General features: G+C 35.9%; 2 protein-coding genes across 6 annotated transcripts; one reads left to right on the top strand and one right to left on the bottom strand.

The window, feature by feature from the left end:
- Nucleotides 1-1,182: 1,182 nt before the first annotated feature.
- On the bottom strand, nt 1,183-5,505 carry LOC137948948 (uncharacterized). 3 transcript variants are annotated; one of them, XM_068795175.1, is made up of 7 exons: nt 5,343-5,505; nt 5,213-5,272; nt 4,515-4,611; nt 3,611-3,753; nt 3,258-3,455; nt 2,486-2,557; nt 1,183-1,526 (listed from the first exon to the last, which is right to left on the bottom strand). In XM_068795175.1, exons 2-7 carry the CDS (start codon nt 5,234-5,236, stop codon nt 1,389-1,391), a joined length of 672 nt encoding a protein of 223 aa, XP_068651276.1. In that variant the 5' UTR covers nt 5,237-5,272; nt 5,343-5,505; the 3' UTR covers nt 1,183-1,388. The 3 variants fall into 3 exon arrangements, with proteins under 3 accessions (XP_068651276.1, XP_068651277.1, XP_068651278.1); XM_068795176.1 differs by having other exon boundaries at nt 2,486-2,545; nt 5,343-5,501; XM_068795177.1 differs by lacking the exon at nt 5,213-5,272 and having other exon boundaries at nt 5,343-5,503.
- A 5,610-nt stretch (nt 5,506-11,115) lies between these two features.
- LOC137948244 (polyadenylate-binding protein-interacting protein 12-like) lies at nt 11,116-17,995 on the top strand. Of its 3 annotated transcripts, none has more exons than XM_068794253.1 (12): nt 11,116-11,206; nt 11,323-12,106; nt 12,213-12,323; nt 12,646-12,690; nt 12,775-12,847; nt 12,990-13,102; nt 13,297-13,356; nt 13,443-13,490; nt 13,588-13,656; nt 17,363-17,424; nt 17,510-17,581; nt 17,755-17,995. In XM_068794253.1, the coding sequence occupies exons 2-11, from the start codon at nt 11,498-11,500 to the stop codon at nt 17,565-17,567; spliced, it is 1,248 nt and encodes a 415-aa protein (XP_068650354.1). In that variant the 5' UTR covers nt 11,116-11,206; nt 11,323-11,497; the 3' UTR covers nt 17,568-17,581; nt 17,755-17,995. The 3 variants fall into 3 exon arrangements, with proteins under 3 accessions (XP_068650354.1, XP_068650353.1, XP_068650352.1); XM_068794252.1 differs by having other exon boundaries at nt 17,696-17,995; XM_068794251.1 differs by having other exon boundaries at nt 17,510-17,995.
- The last annotated feature ends 4,574 nt before the right edge of the window (nt 17,996-22,569 follow it).

Raw genomic sequence — 22,569 nt, 5'->3', positions numbered from 1 at the left:
ATGACTCAAATGCATTCTTTTGAGCTGTTATTACGTTTGAGATGCGCATTGGCTCTGAGGTACACTTGTTTTTTGTTAGCCTCATTATTGTATTTGATTAAGAGTCATTTAGTGAGTTTGAGATTGTAAAAGCAAGTATTGTTGACTATATAGGGTAAGCTTTGTGGAAGCAAACCCTCAACCTCGTACTCAACTATTTTAAGGTTTTTCTAACTGAGGCTAGAAGTAGCTCTTGCAACTGGGATTTTTTACAATTGATGCTCACTCATGTAACTGAGAACTTTAGTTGAAAGGTTTTAGAAACATAAATTGAGTTGCAGTTGTAATGAGTTGTATCCACTCATCTTACTATAAGGCCTTCATGTCAAAGTGCTGATGGAAGGGATGCGTACCCTTTGTGTCTAGACTTATATAGCCTTATTACTTTGTTGCAATCCTTTTGAAGCAATTGGATGTAATTAGTTTTTATAACCATTTGATTTGTAAGTGTCATTTGATTTTTTACTAAGTAAATTCAAATCCATGGTGTATTAACACCTCAAAAATAGATTAAAATTTTGAGTTTAGGTTGTAAACTACTATAAAAATATAGACTTGTGTAACCTAGCTGCACCGTTGCAATCCTTTTGTGGGAAATGAATATAATTAGCTTTTGTATTCATTTGAATATCGACTGAGTGTATTGGACTCCAAGGTGTGGAGACACTTTAAGAGTAGAGAGTAGCAGCCTGAGTTGGGATTATGAACTTCTATAAAATGTATGCAATGTTTTTGTAGTGTACTGCCTTAAGCATTGATTTGCAAAGTCAACATTCACTACATTATGATTAAAGTAATGTAGTTCATGGCATATACTGCACTATCATTATAAAGATCCCACTTTCATCCTTCACAGAAAAAATTACACTTTCATAAAACAGTTGAAGAGCAAAAACAGCCTGAGTTGTGTAATGTGGTTGTCTGTGCCCCCTCACTATAATCTCAAGGTAAATTTGGTGTTAGGGCAGTACCCTGGAAAGGTGACTTTGTCCTCTTTTCTTTCATAAAAACAATTGAAAAACAATTATGACATAAAAGACCATCACAAACTCAAGAATAAAGTCTCTTGAACAAATTTTGCAAATTCAAGCTTAAATCAGTAACTTCCAGATTGTTATAGAAAGTACCTAACCATCTCAGAGATACACATCAAACAATTTATTGCCATGCATAATTAACCACAAATTACAAATTACTCATCCATTATATCAACAATATCCCCAGTCCACCACATAGCACATGGTCTATTTACATTAACGTATAGTTATCTATGAATAAGACAACATGGTCCCTTGCGAGGCAAGAGTGCAGATTAACTAGTGAGTGACATCCATACTCTCACCATTGCTTTACAGTTGAGCTAGAAATGCCTCTTTCGTTCTGGCAGCCTTGCAAATGTGGAGAGAAGTGCATAAATCATTTGTTTCCAAAAACTGCTCTGCATTGGCCAAGATTATGGGCCCATACTCTAAGACCAAATTTTTACACTGCCAATCACAGAAATACAATGAAAAAAAGGTCAGTTCACAAAGAAAAGTACAGCTTAATTCCTTTATCTTCAAAAAGAGTATACTCAAAAACTTCCACTAAAATTTTCAATTCAAAAGAACACAATATTTCTTCCCTGTTAATCTTGAGAGCCACAGGTTTTCTCATGTTACTATCTTAGATGTCCATGATGAATCTGATAAAATGACTACATATCATAGATACTAAATTTTGAGAGAAGCGTCAATGGAGTAAATGCTACCGAGCAGGATAATGAGCTATCATATTTTCTTATGATTTTGAAGGAACCAACAAAGCAAAGTAACTCCTAGCACTATGGTCCATATGTGGAAGAGAAGTGTCTCTGGAGTAAATGCTACTGAGCAGGATAATGAGCTATCATATTTTCTTATGATTTGAAGGAATCAACAAAGCAAAGTAACTCCTAGCACTATGGTCCATATGTGGAAGGAACCCACCCCATCAGCCAATTGTGAACAACAAGATTCAGGCATGGAGTTGGAGGGGTGATCTGACCTAGCCCAAATGGTTTATTTGGTTATAAACCAGGTTTAACCCAGACTAATTTTTTAAGGAGGAATTAGTATAAGTAATAGAAACCTAAATATAAAGTTATTCAATTTTATATCTTTTTTCTTTTAGCTCAAGCCCACATGGTTAACCCAGCTGGCCACCTGTTTATATCAAACAGAATGGAATTGCCAGGTATCAAAGGTTCTTAAACTCGTGATAAAGCTGAAAATTCACGACCTGACAATAGGTCATGAATGAGGCCAGTCAAACTGTAGTTGAACCTGTTTGACTGGCTGGAACAGAGAAAGTTCTACAACATTGCCGTTGGCCCATGGACTAACATTGCTATCAAAATGCTTGATATGCATGAAAACCACTGTTTTGGTCATTAGAATGGGATTAATGGTCTATATGTACCACACACCTTTGTCACATAGTTCTCCACCTTCTCACATGCCTTCAAGAGCGCCTCAATTATGTCAAGCTGTTTGTGAGCCTCACACAAGAAAAAATGGTCAGCCACATGTAGATATTACCTTATATAATAAAAAAACATAACACAACTAAACTATGCCTTTGGAGTATCTGTATATATGGCTCAACCATTTTAAAAATTTTAGACCATTATCTGACAGAAAAAAACCACAACAAGCTGCAATTGTTCACCGAACTTGTTGCTAATCTGAAATTCAAATCCCATCCATATTCTCATCTAAATAGTACCCCATGTTTGAGAACATATATCAGACGTCGAATTCCTAGAGGTTCATGATTTTATCACTCTCTTTATAAACAAGTAAACAAGCATAATTTGAATGAGTACACAAGCACTGTGGCAGATAATTCTTAGCATGAAAAATTATCATAAATTATGTCTTTTGATCTTACTCAAGTTTTTAACTCAGCAAGAAACCCTTTCATTCCAAATAAAAAGAAAGGAATCCCCTGGTCTTTTGTTCCCTAGAAAATTGAAACATTAGATCACTCAAAGCAGTATCTCTCTCTAACTCCATGCTAGACTATAGATTAGTATATCATCTTTATAATCTATCAACTAAATACCCTCTTTAACATTGCCTGTTGATAGCCCTGCCACCAGACCATATTAACAAAATAATACTAAGTCTAAAGACATCCACAGTTTAGTCCAGCATAGATGAACTTGGTATAAAAAGAATAAGAGGGTTGGAAACTACCTGTTTTTCAGGATCTGTGATCTTAACAAGGATTTCAGACAGAGCATGGTGGCAGAGTTCACAACTATTAGGATGACGAGACAGGGATGTGAAGGCCAGCTCCTCACAGAGATTCACTTTTCTACAAAAATCTTCTGGATTCACCACAGCTACTTGAACAAAGAGAAGAGGTGCATAATAATCTACCAAGGTAACACACTGCCAATACAACAAAAATTAATTCTTGCCAAGGAAAATACAATATATAAGTCATTAGGAAGATGAAATGGTGCTTTGTTCAATGAAACTGTGCCATTGATTGTCATTTATTCTGAAAGAGGATAAACCAAATATACTAATGGAAATGAAAGTACCTCCCGTTGGAATTTATGAAGCCGAGAACAAGCTTGGTGAAGGCTTTCGATGATCTCTGCCTGAGTCTTGTTTTCACCAAGATACGAAATTGCTTGTGCTGCAAATTGCTCACACAATGAGCACAACTTTTCACTCCATACATCTGCTCCAAAAATACAAGTAATATGTCAAGGATCTTGGTAATTAATCTGGGTAACTAAAAGAAAAACTTTATAGAATTTTAGTTTCCTCAAAAGTGCATGCGTAAGTTGTGCCAATTTCTCCTAAAAAGACTGAAGTTATGAGGCCTCTTCCCAACTAACAAACACAGGATATTTTTAAGCATAAATGAATCAGAGACTATTCTCTTACAACAACATCTCAAACTACCATTTTAAGACAAGAGCACAAATACGATACAGAATAAGGAGACCTTTTTATCCACCGATAGAGCAACATAGAAAATGGTTAGTTCAAAGAAAACAAAAAGTCGATCATTTACGTAAGTGACAATTCTAATAAAACACGAGTACACAAGTGACACCTAAGAAGTAAGAGATGTGTTGCATCTCTCCTAAACTTATACTGCCAATATAATGCAGACATCGTTATTATTCAAGGCTAAACTTCCCACACATGCCGGTATGAGGCACTATATATCAATCCTCATGCCACTTTAACTTGATCATCCAGACACAGCATGTTAGATGCTTGGTTCATCACTGAGAGTTATTAGAATTGATGCCAATCCAAGGGTTCAGGTAGGCCTACCTAAGGTCATCTGCACAGTTCCAAGATCATTTCGTTCATCAGAGAACATTAGTGCTAGCAAGCCAATTACAATAACTACATTGAAGAGCATAAAAAAAGCAATTCTCTTGAAAAAAAAAAAGAAGAAGAAAGAATAGCATTATTAAGAGTTACCTGAATGAGGGATTGCCACGTTTCTGGCGTCAGTGCAAGTCCAGCTGCTGCCTAATACTATAAGGAACAAAAGCACAACTCTTACACCCATTTCGACCTGTCATAAAAGAAGCCAAACATAACCAGACAATTTCTTCATGGCAGAAAAATTGGGTAAATTTCTGGTACAAAAAACCTCTAAGCACAATCTGTTCATAATATGATTTTACTCGGAGAATAAGTTTTGACATTTGCAAGCAAAAAGCCTGCACAGTCAGAGTGAGAAGATGAATAGATTAGATTCACTTGTAAGTTTTCATGCTTCAAAACCCAACCTGAGAATCCTACCCATCGAGTAGAATTTGAGACCTTTCTGGTTTCCTTTTATGAATTCAATACGCATGTAACAATCAAACACATCTTCATGGAAACCCAAGTTAAGGAACTTAAGGCTTCAGACCAAGAACAAGTATATTTACTCCTTAAGTCACTTTCCAACCACAAAAAACTAAAAAGCGCAACACGTATCAGCGGATATATCTCACAAAAGAAACCTAACTTGCAAATTTTGAAAACCTAAAAAACGCCTATTCGCACAAAAGTCAACCAAGATGAAATGAAGAATTCTAAAACATAATCGCAGGAAGGTCCAGTCCAGCTCACCATATGCCTGAAAATGAAATGAATAAAATCCTCAAACAACTACTCTAGCAGCATACCATTTCCACTATTAGATCAATCATGCGATCTATGAAATTCCGGCAACAATGTTAACAGAGCTGCCCAAGAGACCAAAAATAAAATCAGGAAAACAACAAAAGTAAAGAATTTGAAAATACAGAAACTCACCTGATAGGATCTTTTTGGAAGAAGGTAGAGAAGATCTACCAGATGCCTCTAAAAAGAACTCTCTGAACAAGGAAAAGAATTTAGACAGGCCGGCGGGCGCTTAGCTTTCTTTTAAGCGCCAAGGAACATTTAGATGGATAAATATTTGTTTCTTGCATGGCACTCTTACAGGATGAGCCAACGAGACGGGGAACAGCGACATTTTTTACCGTTAACGGTTGGTTTAGTAGAGAGTCTGCAGAAAGACGGCAGCCGAAAGGTCACTCGCACAGTCGCACCGTGAACAAAAATATCGTTGCGTGTACGTTTGACTATGACTTCATACTAAAGTTAAGGGGTTCAAATTTTATTTTGATTTACAAATAAAGATTATATACGTCAGTCCATCTAAATTAGCAGTTTAGTATATTTACTTTTTTTTACTCATTGGAAGATGGGCTCAAGCCCACAAGTTCAAGGTTAATAATAAGCCCACACGTCTAACCTAAAATCGTCTCTCTCTTCTCTCCTTTTCCTTCCACGTTAACCTAAAATCCTTCTCATGCGATCCTAACTTCTACATGGTATCAAAGCTTGGAGTTTAGGATCCCTATTCATGTAGTTATGTCATCCATTCAAGAAGTTGTTTATAAAAGGAGTTTTGCCATGAAGAGATAGGTAAAGTTTATCTTTTTTTTTTCTTATTCCTTCTTTACGGTTTCTATTTTTTTCTATTCCTGAATTCTTGAGTCACATCAAGTTAGGATAATCTTCAGATCTATCTTTTATGACTAAAAAGATATTATACTCTTGATCATCTTGTAGCAAAATTACATGATTGATCAAAAGTTGTGTTTTTTCTTCTATTTTTTATGATTTGGATTCAATTTTCTTTATGTAATTTGGATCAAACATCGTTGATATGTGATTTTAGCATATGTTGTTGTAAATTCTATAATCTAATGATACTCACGGGATTCGATTATGTAGTTGGATGATCGTCATTTGGTTAGAATTCTAGCATTTACATATTCTGAATCAATATGACAGTAGAGAGGATACAATTCTATCTTTGGAAGGTAGTAGAGATATGAGGCAGTAATATACCATCCAAAACTTGGGATACCAGCTCGGATTCAGCACAATAGAAAAAAAAAATCCACGTGATGAGATCACATCTGTGATTATATGATAAACCAATTTGATTTTTTAGCCAAAAACAGAACCAAAGAAAACACTCTGGCTGGCAATGTTTTGCTATAACCGATTAGTTTTAGAAGAAACAATAAGCAGCCACTAGGAAGAATCCAACTTGATCAAAAAAATCCTTCCAGAGATAAGTGAGATGCCAGGGTGAGTTCAGTTCGGATCACAACAAATCACCATGGAACACAGTCGACAACAAAATCACCAGCATAATATGGACTCATTGACAGGAATCAATTTCGGGGAAGAGAGCAGTGTTGACCTTCTTCTGAAGGCAGAGAGCAAGGCCACTCAAATTGCTGGTTTACAAAAACAAATATTGGATCGTGATTAACCATCATTAACACATAATTATTTTCCTGAATGCGATCTGGAGATAAGCTGACCAGCCATGAAGATAGAGTTTTCGTCAAAGATAACAACAGAGATGGCAAGGCAGAGACGGGAATGGGCACGAGGCATGAACCAACAAATAAAATTCTTACTACAATTAAAAACAGGACACAAGGAAAGTGCCCTAGCAACGAGACCAACTAGCGGTGGGTCAGGCACCTGATCCTCGATGGAGGCACCGAGCTAGGTCTCATGAAGACAGATTAAACTAGCAGTAAATAAAAAATAAACGAAGTTGTAACTATGAAAAACTAACCATCAGAAAAGAAAAATATGAGTTTTCGGAATCCTAAAAATTATAGCTACGAGTCCTGAAAACCTAGCTTTGATACCATATGAAGTTAAGTCCAAGACCTATCCCAAAATGACTAGTCATCTTAAGAAACATTTTTCCCAACTAATGAACTCAAGATCTTTAATCTCACTAATCTATATGGGACTATTCCTTAACACTCCCCTTCTTGTGTAGGCCCTATGGGTTATTACACGTGGATAATTTGGGTGGAGGCTTACATATGAGTACATGCTGTGATACCATATTGATTTTTAAGACTCCAAGAATTTAGGTCATGGAGAAAAATGAGAGAGATCATTGGGGTGAAAACCAGAAGAGAAGAGGTTAAAGATTTGATGATCATAACCCTTCCCCTAAAGCTCAATTTATAGATTAATCAAACTACTGTATTACAATAATACCCCTGAAATTAGGGTTTAGGGTTTAGGGTTTTAACTTTGGAACTTTGACCTAATTACATCAATGTCATCTCTATGAGATGCTTCTTTATTTACCATCCTGCCATCATTGTATGGGCCTATGGGCTTTCTCCTTGATCTATGGACCTTGAGCCCGTTTTCTACATCTCTTGGATGTATGAGCCTTCTTTGGACTTATGGGCTTCGACCCATCTTCTAACACACTTGGACTTGTGGGCCTTCCTTGGTCAGGTGGGCTTGGGCCTATCTTCAAACAATATGAAATAATTCATAGTAAGTTCATCATTGAATAAGGAGAATGTGCACCAAATAATAAGTTGGAATCAAGTAATAAGCTTCTTGTTAAGGATGAATTAAGAAAGTAATTTCCAAGCCTTGGTAAACTTCAAGTTGTGAGCTATTAATCCTCTTAGGATTGGCAAGGGCTAATAATCAACTCAAGAAAGAGTAGATTAAGTACAAGCTCACCAAAAATATTTATGAATCACCTTATCAGTAAAATTAGCCCAAGATGTCCTTCCTTGGTAAATTGAGCTAGGCCGAGTTGATGATGGGTTTAGGTCAATTTTTCATCCACTAATTAAGGAGGCTAGTAGTAATAACTTCACGATAGCTCAAATATAATTGACATAATTTGTTTAAGAAGAACCAAAGCAAATCAATGAGTCCAAGTAAGTGACAACTTCAACCAACTCGGCTCAAGGAAGAATTCAAGCCCAATCTTTGAATTTCAACTTGAACTCAATTATTGACTTTAATCAATTAATCATGCACTTAGTTAAGAAATCTCTTGGCTGGCCAAAAATTATATCTTTCTTAATCAAAAGGATGATAATAAAATTATCCGCCAAATCATGATCTTGAGAAGATCTTTCATAAAATCAGCCACTTTCAAATATAAATAAGGAAACTTTCACTTGTATTACGACACCACTTACCAAAAAATCAATTTTCCCTTCTTGTAATACACACAGATATCAAATTAGATTATTGTAATATTTACAAATCACCAACAAAATCTCACAAAATTCGTGGTTGGCCAAAAGGGTTCATAATTCAAAATAGGAACACTTATTCTCTTTGACAAATAAATTAAGGAAAGTTTATGAAAATAAGATGATCTTCTAAAGATTATTTCTAAATATTGTTAGCTAACAAACAAAAACTTTTCAAGGGTAGATCATGAGATAATTTCCTGATATTGTTGATAAATAACAACAACTAAAAAAATGAAGCAAAAAATTTGGCTTAAATTCAAATTTTCACATGCAATAGGATACTAGTATATCCTTTGAATCTTCCAATACGAATCTCATTAAATTTAGATTAGATTGAAATAAAATTTTCTCAATTTGAAATTAGACTTAAATACATTTCATCCAAGTATAACTTCTCTTCATAAAATATAATTCTTTTGAGATAAATAATCTGATATATTTTAGACTTTGTAATCTAGCTGAAGTGAGTAATCTTTCTCTTTGGACCAGCATGACCATTGACTATTTCGAGATCGATATTTTCATATAAAAAACTCAGATTGAGAATTGGTTGAATAGGAAAAAAATACAATTATAGATATTTATTTTGATATATAATTCTCCATATAAAGTCTCGTTCTTGATGGCATAAAATGACCTAAAAGTTTAAGCTTTCTATTGCTACACAAACTTTTTTGCTTCTTGACCTTTATTGTTTCAGATATCAATTTCTCTTTCTAGAAAAATCTGATCTCACGATTATTTTTGAGTGGGAAACTAGAATCAAATATATTTCCAATGATATATAATATGTTATATGAAAATTACAGAAAAAGAGTTAAAAATTCAATGAAAAACATGAATAGGGAAAAAGACTAGAGGAAAAACGAGAAACTCCTTTTGTTTCTTTTTCGTTTTTTCTTTTTCTTCCTCCCCTTCTCCATCTTCTCCTTTCTCATCTTAGATATTTTCTCACTCTGATACCATATTGAATTTAGGATCCCGTGATTAGAACCTCGAGCCAAGTAAAAGAGGGAGAGGAAAAGAAAAGAAAATGAGAAGAGAGAAAGGGAGAGAGAGAGCTTAGACGAATTAAGAGAAGTAGAGAAAGTTTGAATTCTCTACCCCCAAGCCAAAGACTTCTATTTATAGTTTTTTGGAGGATGTTACTATGTCTATAATATCCTTAGGGCTATAAGCTTTACAAAAGAAAAGACATATTTTTGTGTCATCTTTATGAGAAATCTTCTTATTTACCATGATGCCACATTTTTTAGACGTGTAGGCCTTCTCCTTGGATATGTGGGTCTTTCTTGGTCATATGGACTTTGAACCCATCTTCCAATAACATCAAGGGCAAGGCCGAGCAAAGGGAAGCAACATGGTGAGACGACAAGAGGACGAGAGGAAGGTGTTAAGCACCTAGCCAACATCGCACCCACTTTCACGAGCCGATGACCACGACGGCCACACTCTATCGATGGCCCACTCTAGTTTCCACTAGGTTGCCCCCTCCGCTCAGAACTCACGCTGCGGGGATTCGAACTCGCGACGTAGTGCCAGCTCTGATATCAAATGTTAAACACCTAGCCAATACTACCCAAAAGATCGGCCTGTTAGGAGCGGAAGACATATGTACTTAACCCAGGACCATGACAGAAGGTTTCTAAGCTCAAAACCAGTCATTGGCGAGAGAAGTGTTGAGAGAGAGTGAGTGAAAGTGAATTCAGAGGGTGAACACTCGGATTTCACTTTCACTCATTTTACACGGAAACGAGTGAAAGTGAGTTACACAGGTAATTCATTTTACTTTCACTTTCACTTGTTGGGCACACATTAATGATTTTGGGTAAATAAAAATGAATTCGAATTTACTTTCACATTGGCAACTATTGAAATAACTTGGCTAATTTGATGTTCAAGAGTTGGGACCAAGGAAGTCAGCCCGGGTTATCCAATTTTTACTCTTTCTAAGGTTTTAGAGTTGAAGGGAGAAAAATCTAATTCAAGTTAATGTTTGGTTCAATTGATTAACCTGATCGAGTTTAAAGATCGGTTGGAATACTGATTTTTCTCTCCCTAATTTTAGAATTGAACTAGACCACACTCTACCGCGGTTTTCTACTTTGGCATGTTTCTCGGACAAAACAAGCAGAATCACAAAGCCCCACTGTGAGTCCCGCATGGCCCATATGGCATTTATCGCCCATGATAGCCTCCCTCTCAAGAACTCTGCCCTTCTTGGCAGAGCTATCTACCACTAACACTATTTTAAGCCTTCTGTATCAGATGCACCTAATACGGCCTGCACACGTGGCTGCAGTGCAGGCCCTTTCCGTCCATGCGTAGTACAGAACCACCCCGAGAATGGAAAGACTATCATTCATGCGCACGCCAGATCATAGACCAATTACAAACAGCCACGTATGTTAAGTAATTATGCTATGTATGTGCATGCAGATATCATGGTGGCATGCGCCGTGGGGGTTTATGGAAGCTTTCGCCTTCGCCATTTTGGGACCGTGGCGGAGGTCCAAAGACGCGGAGGAAACTGACGTTCCGAAGTGGTGCGGGAAAAAAATAAGAAAAGAACAAGTTAGTAATTAAGTCGCCTGTTCTAGCTTCCAATTTCCGGTATTTGCAGAGATTTCCCTTTTCTTTTCTTTTCTTTTCTTTTTTTTTTTAAGTTTCTGTGTCACGGTTTCTTTTAGATCGATGGAGACGGTTTAGCCCGTATACCTGGTCTTGGTTCCAGATGTGAAATCTGTTAATTGATCTGGATGGAATAAAGAAGGAGGAAGGATCTTGTTAAAGGGGTTAAGTGGAATAAGGAAACAATTGAGTAAAGGATTTGGGGAAGACATCGTCTGACTCTAAGCTTGGATCATGGCCGTGGTCGAGAATGCCGGCGTCGATCTGGGTGTTAACGTCGGGTCTTCAAGTCGGAATTTCGATGCGGCCGGTCCCGACTCGCACCTGTGCAATGAACTCGATCAGGCAAAGGCCAGCCACCTTGGGGCTCGCATAGTCGACCATAACAACCTCCAGCAGAGTCCAATTCTCCGGACCCCTAATGAGCCGACTTTCCAGAAGAAGGTCCATCAATTACAGCAGCAGCGGGCTACCGCGGCCCCGGCGCTCCATGCTGGCAATCACAAGCCTCATACTGGGGGACATGACCAGGTGCCTAAGAGCAACGGGATGGTTCAGGGTGGGGCGATTGTACCGCAACACGGTGCTTCCTCGATGAATCCTGGTTTTTCACATGTGCGTCAACGATCCAACGGGGTGGATATGCAGCTTAACGGAGAGGTCGATGAGGGCTTTAAACAGGATATAAGGGATTTACAAGAATTACTCTCGAATCTTAACCCCATGGCGGAGGAGTTCGTCCCGCCCTCGCTCGCCAATAATGGATCGGGTGGTGGTTTTTATACTAACAATTTTATGATGCATAATATCATCGGAAATGTACATGGAAATACTAATAGAAGGGTAAGTGTGATCATCTGGTTCATTGCTTTATCCTTTTGTTACTATTTTTCTTATTTCTCGAGCTTTAGTGGCGTTTCCATTCATCTTCTGCTTTAACTTGAAACAGAAGAAGAACAATTATAGTCAGGGAAAAAGGCGGATGAATAGCCGAACAAGTATGGCGCAGCGTGAGGAGATAATTAGGAGGACTGTATATGTTTCTGACATTGATCAACAGGTATAGAAATTTGCGCCTTCAAATTTCAGTTCTATTTATTGAAATATGTAGGCTGGAAAATTTGCGCCTTCGGATTTGAGCTCTATTTATTGAAATATTTAACACATTTAAAGCTGTTGACATGTTAGTTTTGTTCCATTCAAACAGCAGCAGGGTTACATATAGTTCGTTTTGCTGTATTTGCTTTATTCGTTTTTTATTTGCTAATGCTTTGTATTTTGGATAGGGCTTACCTTTACTTGTTGTACCCATGAGTGCTGTTCGACATGTGTATCTACTGTCATGGAGGTCGCTTACGTAATGAATTTCAATGTGTGTTTAGGTCACGGAAGAACAGCTTGCAGCGCTCTTCATCAACTGTGGACAGGCAATTTTTATGATTTTGCTATTTTCTGTGTTAGATTTAGTGGTTTTCTGTTCTGATATTGTTTCTTTCTCCTTTGGAGTCAAGGTTGTTGACTGCCGTGTGTGCGGTGATCCAAATTCTGTTCTCCGTTTTGCCTTTATAGAGTTTACTGACGAGGGTATATCCACTTCTCTGAGGTTCCTGTATTGACTGGGATATTTCAATTTCATTCATTTTATCCAAAATTTTCAAAAAGAAACTTATTTTTTATTGTATTTTTTAGCAATTGTAGTTTTATTCATGTACTTTTGCTGCTACAGAGGGTGCAAGGGCAGCACTGAGTTTGGCAGGGACAATGCTTGGGTACTACCCAGTGAGAGTGCTTCCATCAAAAACTGCTATTGCACCGGTGAACCCTACATTTTTACCCCGGGTGAGAATTTTGTTAATGGTGTTCAAATCTGTATTTAAAGAATATTTTTCTTCTTCTTTGTTGGTTATGTTTTCATTATGAAATAAATATATCTTGTTTCTTCCTTTATTTGCTTCCTTGGTGCTATGATATTTTAGCCTTGGGTTAATGGTCCCCTTTTCATGATTCACACTAACTTTTGCTGTGGCATGTAGTCTGAAGATGAACGTGAGATGTGTGCCAGAACTATATATTGTACAAATATTGACAAAAAGGTATGTCCAAACTTGTCTGATGTGCTGGAACTAAATGCTGTATCTGGCTTTGAAAATACATGTATTAATCATATTTATTCATATAGGTTTCTCAAGCCGATGTTAGACTGTTCTTTGAGTCAATCTGTGGAGAGGTTTGTACCTGCTAGTTTACAGGCTAAAATAATTTGTGTTTATGGGCAAATACTTAATGTTGTATGGAGAACCAATGAGTCACATTCTGTGTTGTAGGTTTATCGCTTGAGATTGCTTGGCGACTATCACCATTCCACCCGCATTGCTTTTGTGGAGTTTGTATTGGTAATTATCCTTGCTCCTGATTGGTTAGAAGCACGATTTCTCTCATGATTGATAAATGTGGCTGTAATTATTTTTCTTGCAATGGGAAACCCTTTCTAGAGTACATTTTTTTAGGATGAAGTGCACATGTCAAATGATGCATCTGCTTCCTTGCTATTTTGTCTGAAAAGTATACTTGTGCTCTTGATTTTACACTGTGATATCTACCTCAAGTGAATGGTTGATGATTTGATAGTTTAGTTAGATAAATAAGATTAACTAGTCTCAGCTCCACCTAGATTTGGTTGTGATTTTTATATGCTGTGATTATCTGTTCCTTTGCAAGTGAAAGTTGGTAGTTTTGCAAAATGGCATAGATATAAAATATGGAATTTGTTTAATGGTGCATCGAACAGTTGGATGGCTTTTGAAATATCACATTTTGGTTGCACCGAACTTCTTAAAGCAATTTGTCGCTACCTGCCATCAACATTATCAAAAGATTAGTGGGTAAAAGCATTTAGTATTATAGTCAATTATTTTATTTGGGAGTTAAACATTGTACTCTTTTTTTGAAATATAGTTAAACATTATACTCTTTTTTTTTTAAATATAGTTAAGCATTATACTCTAATCTATAGCTTGTATAAATCCTGCCTTTTTTATACAGCATAACTATATTATGTACATTTGTGTATTTTTTAACTCATCTCTTGAAAATTACAAACAGAATTTAATAGATGCTATTTATTTTTACATTTCAAAAACTTAATATGGGTTAAACTTGCATGAGATAAAAGTAACTTGTTCTAACATGTTTTGAGGATATATTTTTCATATGAGCTCCGTGGCTTTTGATATCAATTCTGGTTAATTTCACAAAAAAAAAAAAAAAAAGTGTGGCATGACAATTTTCCTCTGTCAGTCTAGTATGGGTGTCTAATATTTTCCGAACATTTTTTGAAGTGACATTATACTCTTGCATGATTTGTGCAATTTAAGGAACCTTTTTGTCGTTAGAGTATCTTATACTTGCCTAAGTTTCTTTTGATGTGGCATTAGACCCTTGCATGATTGATGCAAATTAAGGAACCTGTTTACTTATTACTGTGAGTATCTTATATTTGCCTAATTTTTCCTTGAAGTGGCATCAGGCGTTAGATTTTTTTTGTTGTTGCATGATTTGAGCAAATTAAGGAACTTGTTTGTTTGTTGTCCAATTTGAAATTTGCTCTCTCTCTCTCTCTCTCTCTCCCCCATTAATCTGTGCATGTTTTTTAATGTAGTATGTAAAACCTGATTTTTCTACATCAGTTGACTGTTGTTAGGAGGCTTGCAACTTCTACGCTCATCTCTTCATCAGTTTTAGGGAGCTAAAAAATTCACGGAGACGTCTCTTTTTTTACGGTTTTAACTTCTTAAATAACTTAATACTCTTATATCATGATGAAGGTTAATATCATTTTGCCACTATATTGGTCCTTACGTGTATGTGTATCTTTTTTATAGAGTACTTTTAACAATTTGGTGCCTGGATTAAAATATTTTGTAGGTTAATGAAATTTCATTAAACAAAATGAAGAGATTTATGCTAATTTTTTGCAGTAATTGGAAAGTTATTATATTTATTTTTTGGTTTTACTCACTTTCAAGGTAATCCAGCATCTCTGGTGCAAAATGTACATTAGAAGTATCTGTTTAAGTGGTCTCTGTTTGTATTCTTCAAATAGCTTACTTGATTTCCTATGTGTTGCATCACTTGTTATGTTATCTAGTTCACTCCTTTTAAATGTCGGAGCAAAAGATAGTTAAACACCAAACATCAAGGATTATATTTTCAAAAAATCAAGGATTTCTGTCACATGCTATCTAAGAAAAGGGATTGTTGGCACCAACTGTTCGAAAAACTGAACATGTCTCAGAACTAATAATTTAAAGAAAAGTGCTGACATTTCTCAATGGTGAGATAGAATAAAACTGCATAACAGAAGGTTATCCATATAAATGTGACCCTTGGATTGTGAAGATAGCTAATTCTTTACTTCTGACCTTTTAGCATGGACATCTAGATAACTTCAAGAAAAAAAGCTTAGTCGAATGAGAAGGCAGATATTTGGTTCAAGCAATTGGTTTAGGTAAAGAAGACATGATTATTTGGTGCTATAGCGAAGAGTGAGGAGAGGGTTATTTAGAGGTTCATGGTAAGGGGGAAAAAAGAAAAGAACATGCTAGATTTGATAGCAGAAAGCATGCTAAGCAGTCATACATCGGCTTTTGTCAACTCTAATTATATTACTTCAAAAAATTGTGAGATTTTCATTTAAGGTAAAAGAAAGAAAGAAGAAACTTGGCAACTTGGGCTTTGATGCTCTTGGAATTCTTTTTGTGTGAACTTAGTATAAATTTTACTGGGTAATGAGTTCGAGGTTGCTGAATGCTTGTAGTGGCTTATTTTGTTTGGTATGATAGATTTGTAAGCCTTACTAAAAGTATGTGGATGCTGTTGTGAAAGGTGTGGAATGGATTTGGTAAAATGCCTTGACCAAATAATATCAACGGGGAGATTTTGGATGTATTTATGGGAAGATGAAAATAGAACAAATCTTAGTAGGACTAGAAGTTCTATTATCGATTGTGGCACTTTGCTGGAGGTAGCTCTTCCCCCTTCAACGAAGAAGGGGGAGTACCCATGATGTCTCCACTCACCTTTATAATGCAACTCAGATTCTAGAGTTTGCATGTGTGTGAGACCTTCATGTCCAAATTGCAAAGGGGAACATTGATAACTTTGCAGGCTATAGTTATGTCTTTTGTTTACATAAGCTATATTCTTTGATCATATAGATAATTTTACAGCTAGATTTAGGAAGATCTAGTAGATGCCACTATCTTCTGTTTATAACCGTCGGGTTCTGGGATCTTAGTGGCTAAAAAATGTCTCGTGTCTAAACATGTGTGCTCCATGTTTTAACTGATTGTATGATTTTGAGATTTTTATTACTGGTTTTAGCTTACATTGATGTAGATTCCACTGAGTTCTTGTTGAATTTCCTTCTATTGGGTGGGCTTTTTTTAGGGTACAAACTGATTTTTGGGGTACACTAAACTTCTCTATGTAGTTGCATCTTTGATGGTCTGTACTCTGATTGCTAGCATCTGCGTACTTGGGGATGATATGAATACAACCTATCTGCTGATGTGTTCAGCTGGCAGTAGCCTGAGGGTGATACTGTCTGATGCCAGTCATTTATTTGTGTGCATGGTAAAGACTGCTCAGCTTTTCCTTCACATGTTTCTGCCAGTGAGAGTTTTAGCTGCAAACAGAGACTAGGTATAAAACTTGACAGCTTTAGTAGTTGCACGAAGTGTAAGATATTTCACGTCAATGAAAATGTGAGCTAAAATATGACCTTGTTTAAGTTTTAGATTCTTACTTCTGACTTGAGACCTGGAATTGGTTCTTGATGCTTCTTTCATTTATTGTCACTGTGAATGATATCCTGTTGTTTAGTATGTTTCAGTTTGAAATCATCTGGTCTGGCTGTCGAGTATCTGTGTTTTGAAGTGTTATTTAGCATATAGCAGACAGTATGCATATTTCAGGAAGTAAAGTGTTTTCTTCATTAACGTGGCTGGTGTCTGCATTGGGATTAATGGTGACTTTGTAAAGCAGTAAAATATTGTTTTAGGAACTAAAAAAAAATTATTGTGATATTTTGTCATGCAGGCTGAAAGTGCAATAGCTGCTCTTAATTGTAGTGGTGTGGTTCTGGGATCCTTGCCAATTAGGTAGGTTGTGAGGTGATTATTTTCGGGGTCATTTGTTTGGGTTAAAGATTGTTTTAATTTATTTTCATGAAATGAATGTTTTCAGGGTAAGCCCATCAAAGACCCCAGTTCGCCCACGTTCTCCTCGCCCGACTATGCATTGAACTCTTGCAAGCTTGTAAGAGGCTGTTCATGTTTCTACCGTATATACACACATATATATATATACAGATATCTAAGTTATCTCTTCTGGTATAGCTGCTGTTTTCTTAAGTTTTGTTGTTTCTTTCAGCGCAAGTTAATCTTGACATCTAGGGGGAAATGAATTATTTTGATGTTGCTATCATGTAGAGATGGTTGGAACTTGGAGGATTTGAGGTAACTTATCAAAATGCATATGAAGATGAATGTCCCGAAAGGAAATGAGTGTAGATTTTCTCTTTTAATGTATACTTTTGACCTAATCCATTCTCTGCTGGATTGCCTTTTAAGATGCGCATTCTTGTTGACTGTGTAGGAATTGTGATCCAAGTATTATTAACTGTTAGGCCCCCAAATTCATAAAAGCCCACTAATTCCATTTTTAAGTGAATTGGTACAAGTGCTACAATTCGATTGGACTAGTTTTTTCTTTTTTTATGTAACTTGGTTTTTATTTTGCTGCTTAGTTTTTTTTTTATTAAAAATCTTTTTTAAAAAAACAGGCAGCTTCTATCGCACTAATTGAGCTGTTTGTGGAATCGAGTGATGGCCAGTTGAAACTATGTGAAAATGTGACAGATTAAAAATAAATTTTAACGCCAAAAAAAATTCTTTGCTGGCAAGATCCCTCGAAAGCAGCAATGGACTTGAGAGAATTAACAACCCAGGTAGCGCGACGGCTGATGGCTCATCATTTTGTTGGAAGAGACAGATATCTGATGGTAGGCTTCAACTGTGCTTCAGATATATCACATCGGCCTTCAGAAACACTGTTTCTGAATTCTGATGCACAGATTTTGGGTTGGTGGTCAAAGATGAAGTCTAAAAATATGCTATTCCTTTTGAGCAGCCCAACGTCCATGTATTTGAAGCTCACTCATACCCCAATCTTTCCGCTTGTTGAATTCCATCCAGACTGCTCTTTGTCAAGCAAGGAAACACTTAGAGATGACATCTCCCCTCTAAAACTATAATGATAAATTTATTAGACTTGGACACGGTCCCTTGCACAGTATTAGAAATGTGCTGTTTATTGCTTCTTGCTTGATTCATTAATCCTGTTTTTTATTACCACATGTCATTGAATTGAACCGGTCCCGTCTCTTTTCTTCCTAGTTTTTACATCATTCTTCAAACAAACACATGCATTTTAAATTGTCAAATCAAATGCCTTTTATGTGATTTGATAAGCATTACTTATTTGGATTTATTACTTTATAATACCTTAAATATGAGGCATGTGTTCACTATCTTCAAAAGGATATTCACCTCGTAAGGTGCATAAGACGATAGCAATCCCTCCCCAAGATACAACGGACCTTAGACAGTGTACACTACTAAGATGAGCCTTTGAACTTTGTAGATTTTTTTTACTACTCGTCTTTTCCTCCTTTTTCTATCAAGAACACTTTTTTTCTCTCTTTTAGAGCATTGTGATTTTCTTTTCTCTTTTTCAAATTCTGTAGCTCTATTTATAGAGCTTTCTACTCACGTAAAAGAAAGCCCCCTTTGATTTGCAGACTGATCTGACCGTCCAAATATGGTTCAAATTGATAATGTTTGATCCGATCTTTTATATATGTAATGGCTTGATTTATTGGTTCAAATTAGTTACTCCTGATCCAAATGTTATACTTGTCGTAACAATGAATTTGTAACCGTGCTCATCCAACGACTATGATCGTTGTCCATCTCCAAGGTCAGATCATTCCTTCCTAGCCCCGTGCATGGGGCCCTCATGTATGCACGTGTATACAAGAGCTATCACGTGTGAGACCACATACACATGTCGTGCATGCGCATGACGATCAAATGAAGAACATGCCGTTTAAGCCTCGAAGTTCTCATTGCTTTTAGCAATGTGAGACTAAAAACACAAAGATGATACACGTGTGCCCTTGACTTTTTTAATTAAAATACATAACATTCACCACTTTTGTAAAATTTGAAAAGTTGCATGTATTATTAAGACAAAAGAATTTCAAAAACAATGTTGGAGCAATCAATACACTGTAACTTTCGATGATAAGTGTCTTTCGGCATTGAATCTTTATCTAGTTGGTATTTCGCCACCCACACTTATCTTAAGTGAACGAATTTTGAACTTGGACTTTATATATAGACTTTGAGAATACTAAATAACTAAGTGTCAATCCTGCAAGTGAGCTCAATAAGGGTAACATGTTACAACCATGTGTGGGTATCTTGTCTTATGAATGCCTTTTAGAGAACAAGCCTCGATTCTCTGGTAGATTGTGGCTCTAAAGTCACACTTTTTATTGATATCTCCAACTGGGAGATTGTTAAGTTGTGGAGCCTAATTAACGCCTTAACTGTTGTTTCATTAAGGGTAGTTTGGGAATTTTATTCTTATATTGCGATAACCCTAGTTTTTTCTTTATATTTGGGGCGCCGTTATTAAAGTTTTCTTATTCAAAGAAGGATCATTATTTGCGGCTGAGAGAGGTTAGAGAAAAATACCTATAAGTGTATGTAATTTTTCTTGTAAACTATTTTATCTTCATTGTGGATTATTGCAACGATGGAAGACGGGACGTAGTCTTACCTTGGGACGAACTTGTATAAATCTTATTGTGTTTTTTCCGTGCTTGCTTTGTTTCTTATTATGCGATTATTATTATTACTCTCGTTAGTTTGGAATTAGGGTGAATAACTCCTCACAGTATACTATAACTTTGTACCCTACTATAATGGCCTCAATATCCTTAAGGTATTACACGAACATCATATCCAGTGCAATTGTGTGCTTACTTCATGGATGGGAAGTGAATTGAACTCACTTTAATTGGGTACTCCTACTCACTCATTCAACTTTTTTTTTTCCATTGAACCTTTGTCTTGGGATCATTAGTCAATTAGGTTTGGTTGCCACTGATGGTGACTCAAGTAATAGCCATCAATGTCATCCACCTCAAAGCATACTATACTTGTTCTATCAACAAGGTCTTGATCAGATGTACTGTCGAGTTTTCTATTGACTTAATATAACTAAAGGTTATAACTTTAGTACATGTGAACTTCCTCAAAAATTTATATCAAAGGTCAATATGCCAAGACAAAACTTTGAATTATGATTTTTACTTTTAACTTTCATTATAGTCACCTGATTATCATAAGTAATCAATATAGATGGAATTGACTTATCTGTCATGAAAATTTCTTGTAGAAGAAGAATAAAGAGCACCCTATGTAATTATGAGAGTGAATGACATAAGGTGTAATTAAGTTAGAGATTAGGTATTTTTTTCTTTCGTATGTATTAGGGCGTTCTTGCCCCACTTCTATAAATAAGAAAGAGGGGGAGGAGGCTCATTCATGAGCTCACTTGAAACCCTAATTATTTTCCTCTCTCAACTCATCCCCTAGTCTCTTCTAGCCTCTCCTTTCCTTTTTTTCTTCCTTCTTCTCTACTCTTCTTCTCCCTAAACCCAGCTTCCTGTTAAAACTTAGGATTCCATGATGTATAATCAAAGTAAAAGAGGATTAAGGGGTGAGAAGATGAAGAAGAGTTGTAGAGAGAAGGTTTAGCAAGAGAAGAAGAAGAGTGACAAATTTGGAGAAGGAGAAAGAGGCTGGAGAATTAGAGTTATAGATTTATTCCAAACCCACCCCTTTAAGCTCTATTTATAAATGATTAAAAAAAAAGTATCAATATTACAATTATACCCTTCATTGTGTAAGAGTGAAGAAGAGACAGAAGTCATAAACTAATTACATCATATCTTTCAACATTCCCCCTCAAGCTTGGAGGTTATGGCAGTGATCCCAATTTGAACCAAATGAGCTCCTCCATCACGGTGTCCGAACACCAGGCACCGACTCTCAAACGGTAGAAATGGGTGATAAAATATAAGTCGAAACCAACCTGAAATAATTTTGACCAATTGTGGTGATAATAATCACTAAAACGGGTGATGTCTATCATTCACAAGACGGATATAAAAGATCCAAGGGTACCAATAAATTTTGGAAGATATGATGTAATTAGGGTGGCACTGATGTAATTAGTTTATAACTTATGTCTCTTCTTCACTCTTACTAGAGTGAAGGATATAATTATAATATTGGTACTTTTATCATTTATAAATAGAACTTAAGGGGGAGGGTTTGGAATAAGTCCATAACCCTAATTCTCTGGCCTCTCTCCTTCTCCAAATTCATCACTCTTCTTCTTCTCCTCCTAAACCTTCATTTCCATAACTCGTCTTCTTCTTCTTCTCCTCTTAATCCTCTTTTACTTTGATTATATATAATGGAATCTTAATTTTTAACATGGTATTAGAGCAAGCAAAGTTCTGAGATGAAAAAGGAGACGAAGATGGAGAAGAAATGGAGGAAGAAGAAAAAAAAAAAAGTTTAAGTTTCTCATTTTTTGTCAAGTCTTTCTTCCCCAATTCCAGTTTTTAAATAGATATTTAGCTCTATTAACATATGTTTCATATAGAAAATTATAAATTGTTGGAAAGATATTCTAGTCTCCAACTAAAAAAGAATTGTTGAAATCAGATTTTTATAGAAAGATAAATAGATATCTGAAACAATAAAGGTCTAGCAGCAGAAAAGTTTCATACAACAGTAGAAAACTTCAATTTTTTAGTGGTTTTATGCCATCAAGAACGAGACTTTATATAGATAATCATATGTCAAAATAAATATATATAAGTCTATTTTCTTACCTATTTAACCAATTCTCAATCTGAGTTTTTTATATGGAGATATCGATCTCGGAAGAGTCAATGGTTATGTTGGCTAAAGGAGAAAGAGTACTTAGTTCGGCCAGATTACAGAGTCCAAAATCTATCAGATTATTTATCTCAAAAGAAGTATATTTTTTGAAGATAAGTTATACTTGGATGAAAGTAATTTAAGTCTAGTTTCATAATGATAAAAAAATCATATCAATTTGATCTATATTTAAGGGGATATTCGCATTGGAAGAATCAA

The sequence above is a fragment of the Aristolochia californica genome, unplaced genomic scaffold (genome assembly GCF_029961685.1).
Source record: "Aristolochia californica isolate CCGP_79_NKW_82.1479 unplaced genomic scaffold, dmAriCali1.0.hap1 SCAF_13, whole genome shotgun sequence".
NCBI classification, from domain to species: Eukaryota; Viridiplantae; Streptophyta; class Magnoliopsida; order Piperales; family Aristolochiaceae; genus Aristolochia; species Aristolochia californica.
The sequence above is the reverse complement of the archived record's forward strand: the minus strand, read 5'-3'. Positions and strand labels throughout refer to the sequence as shown.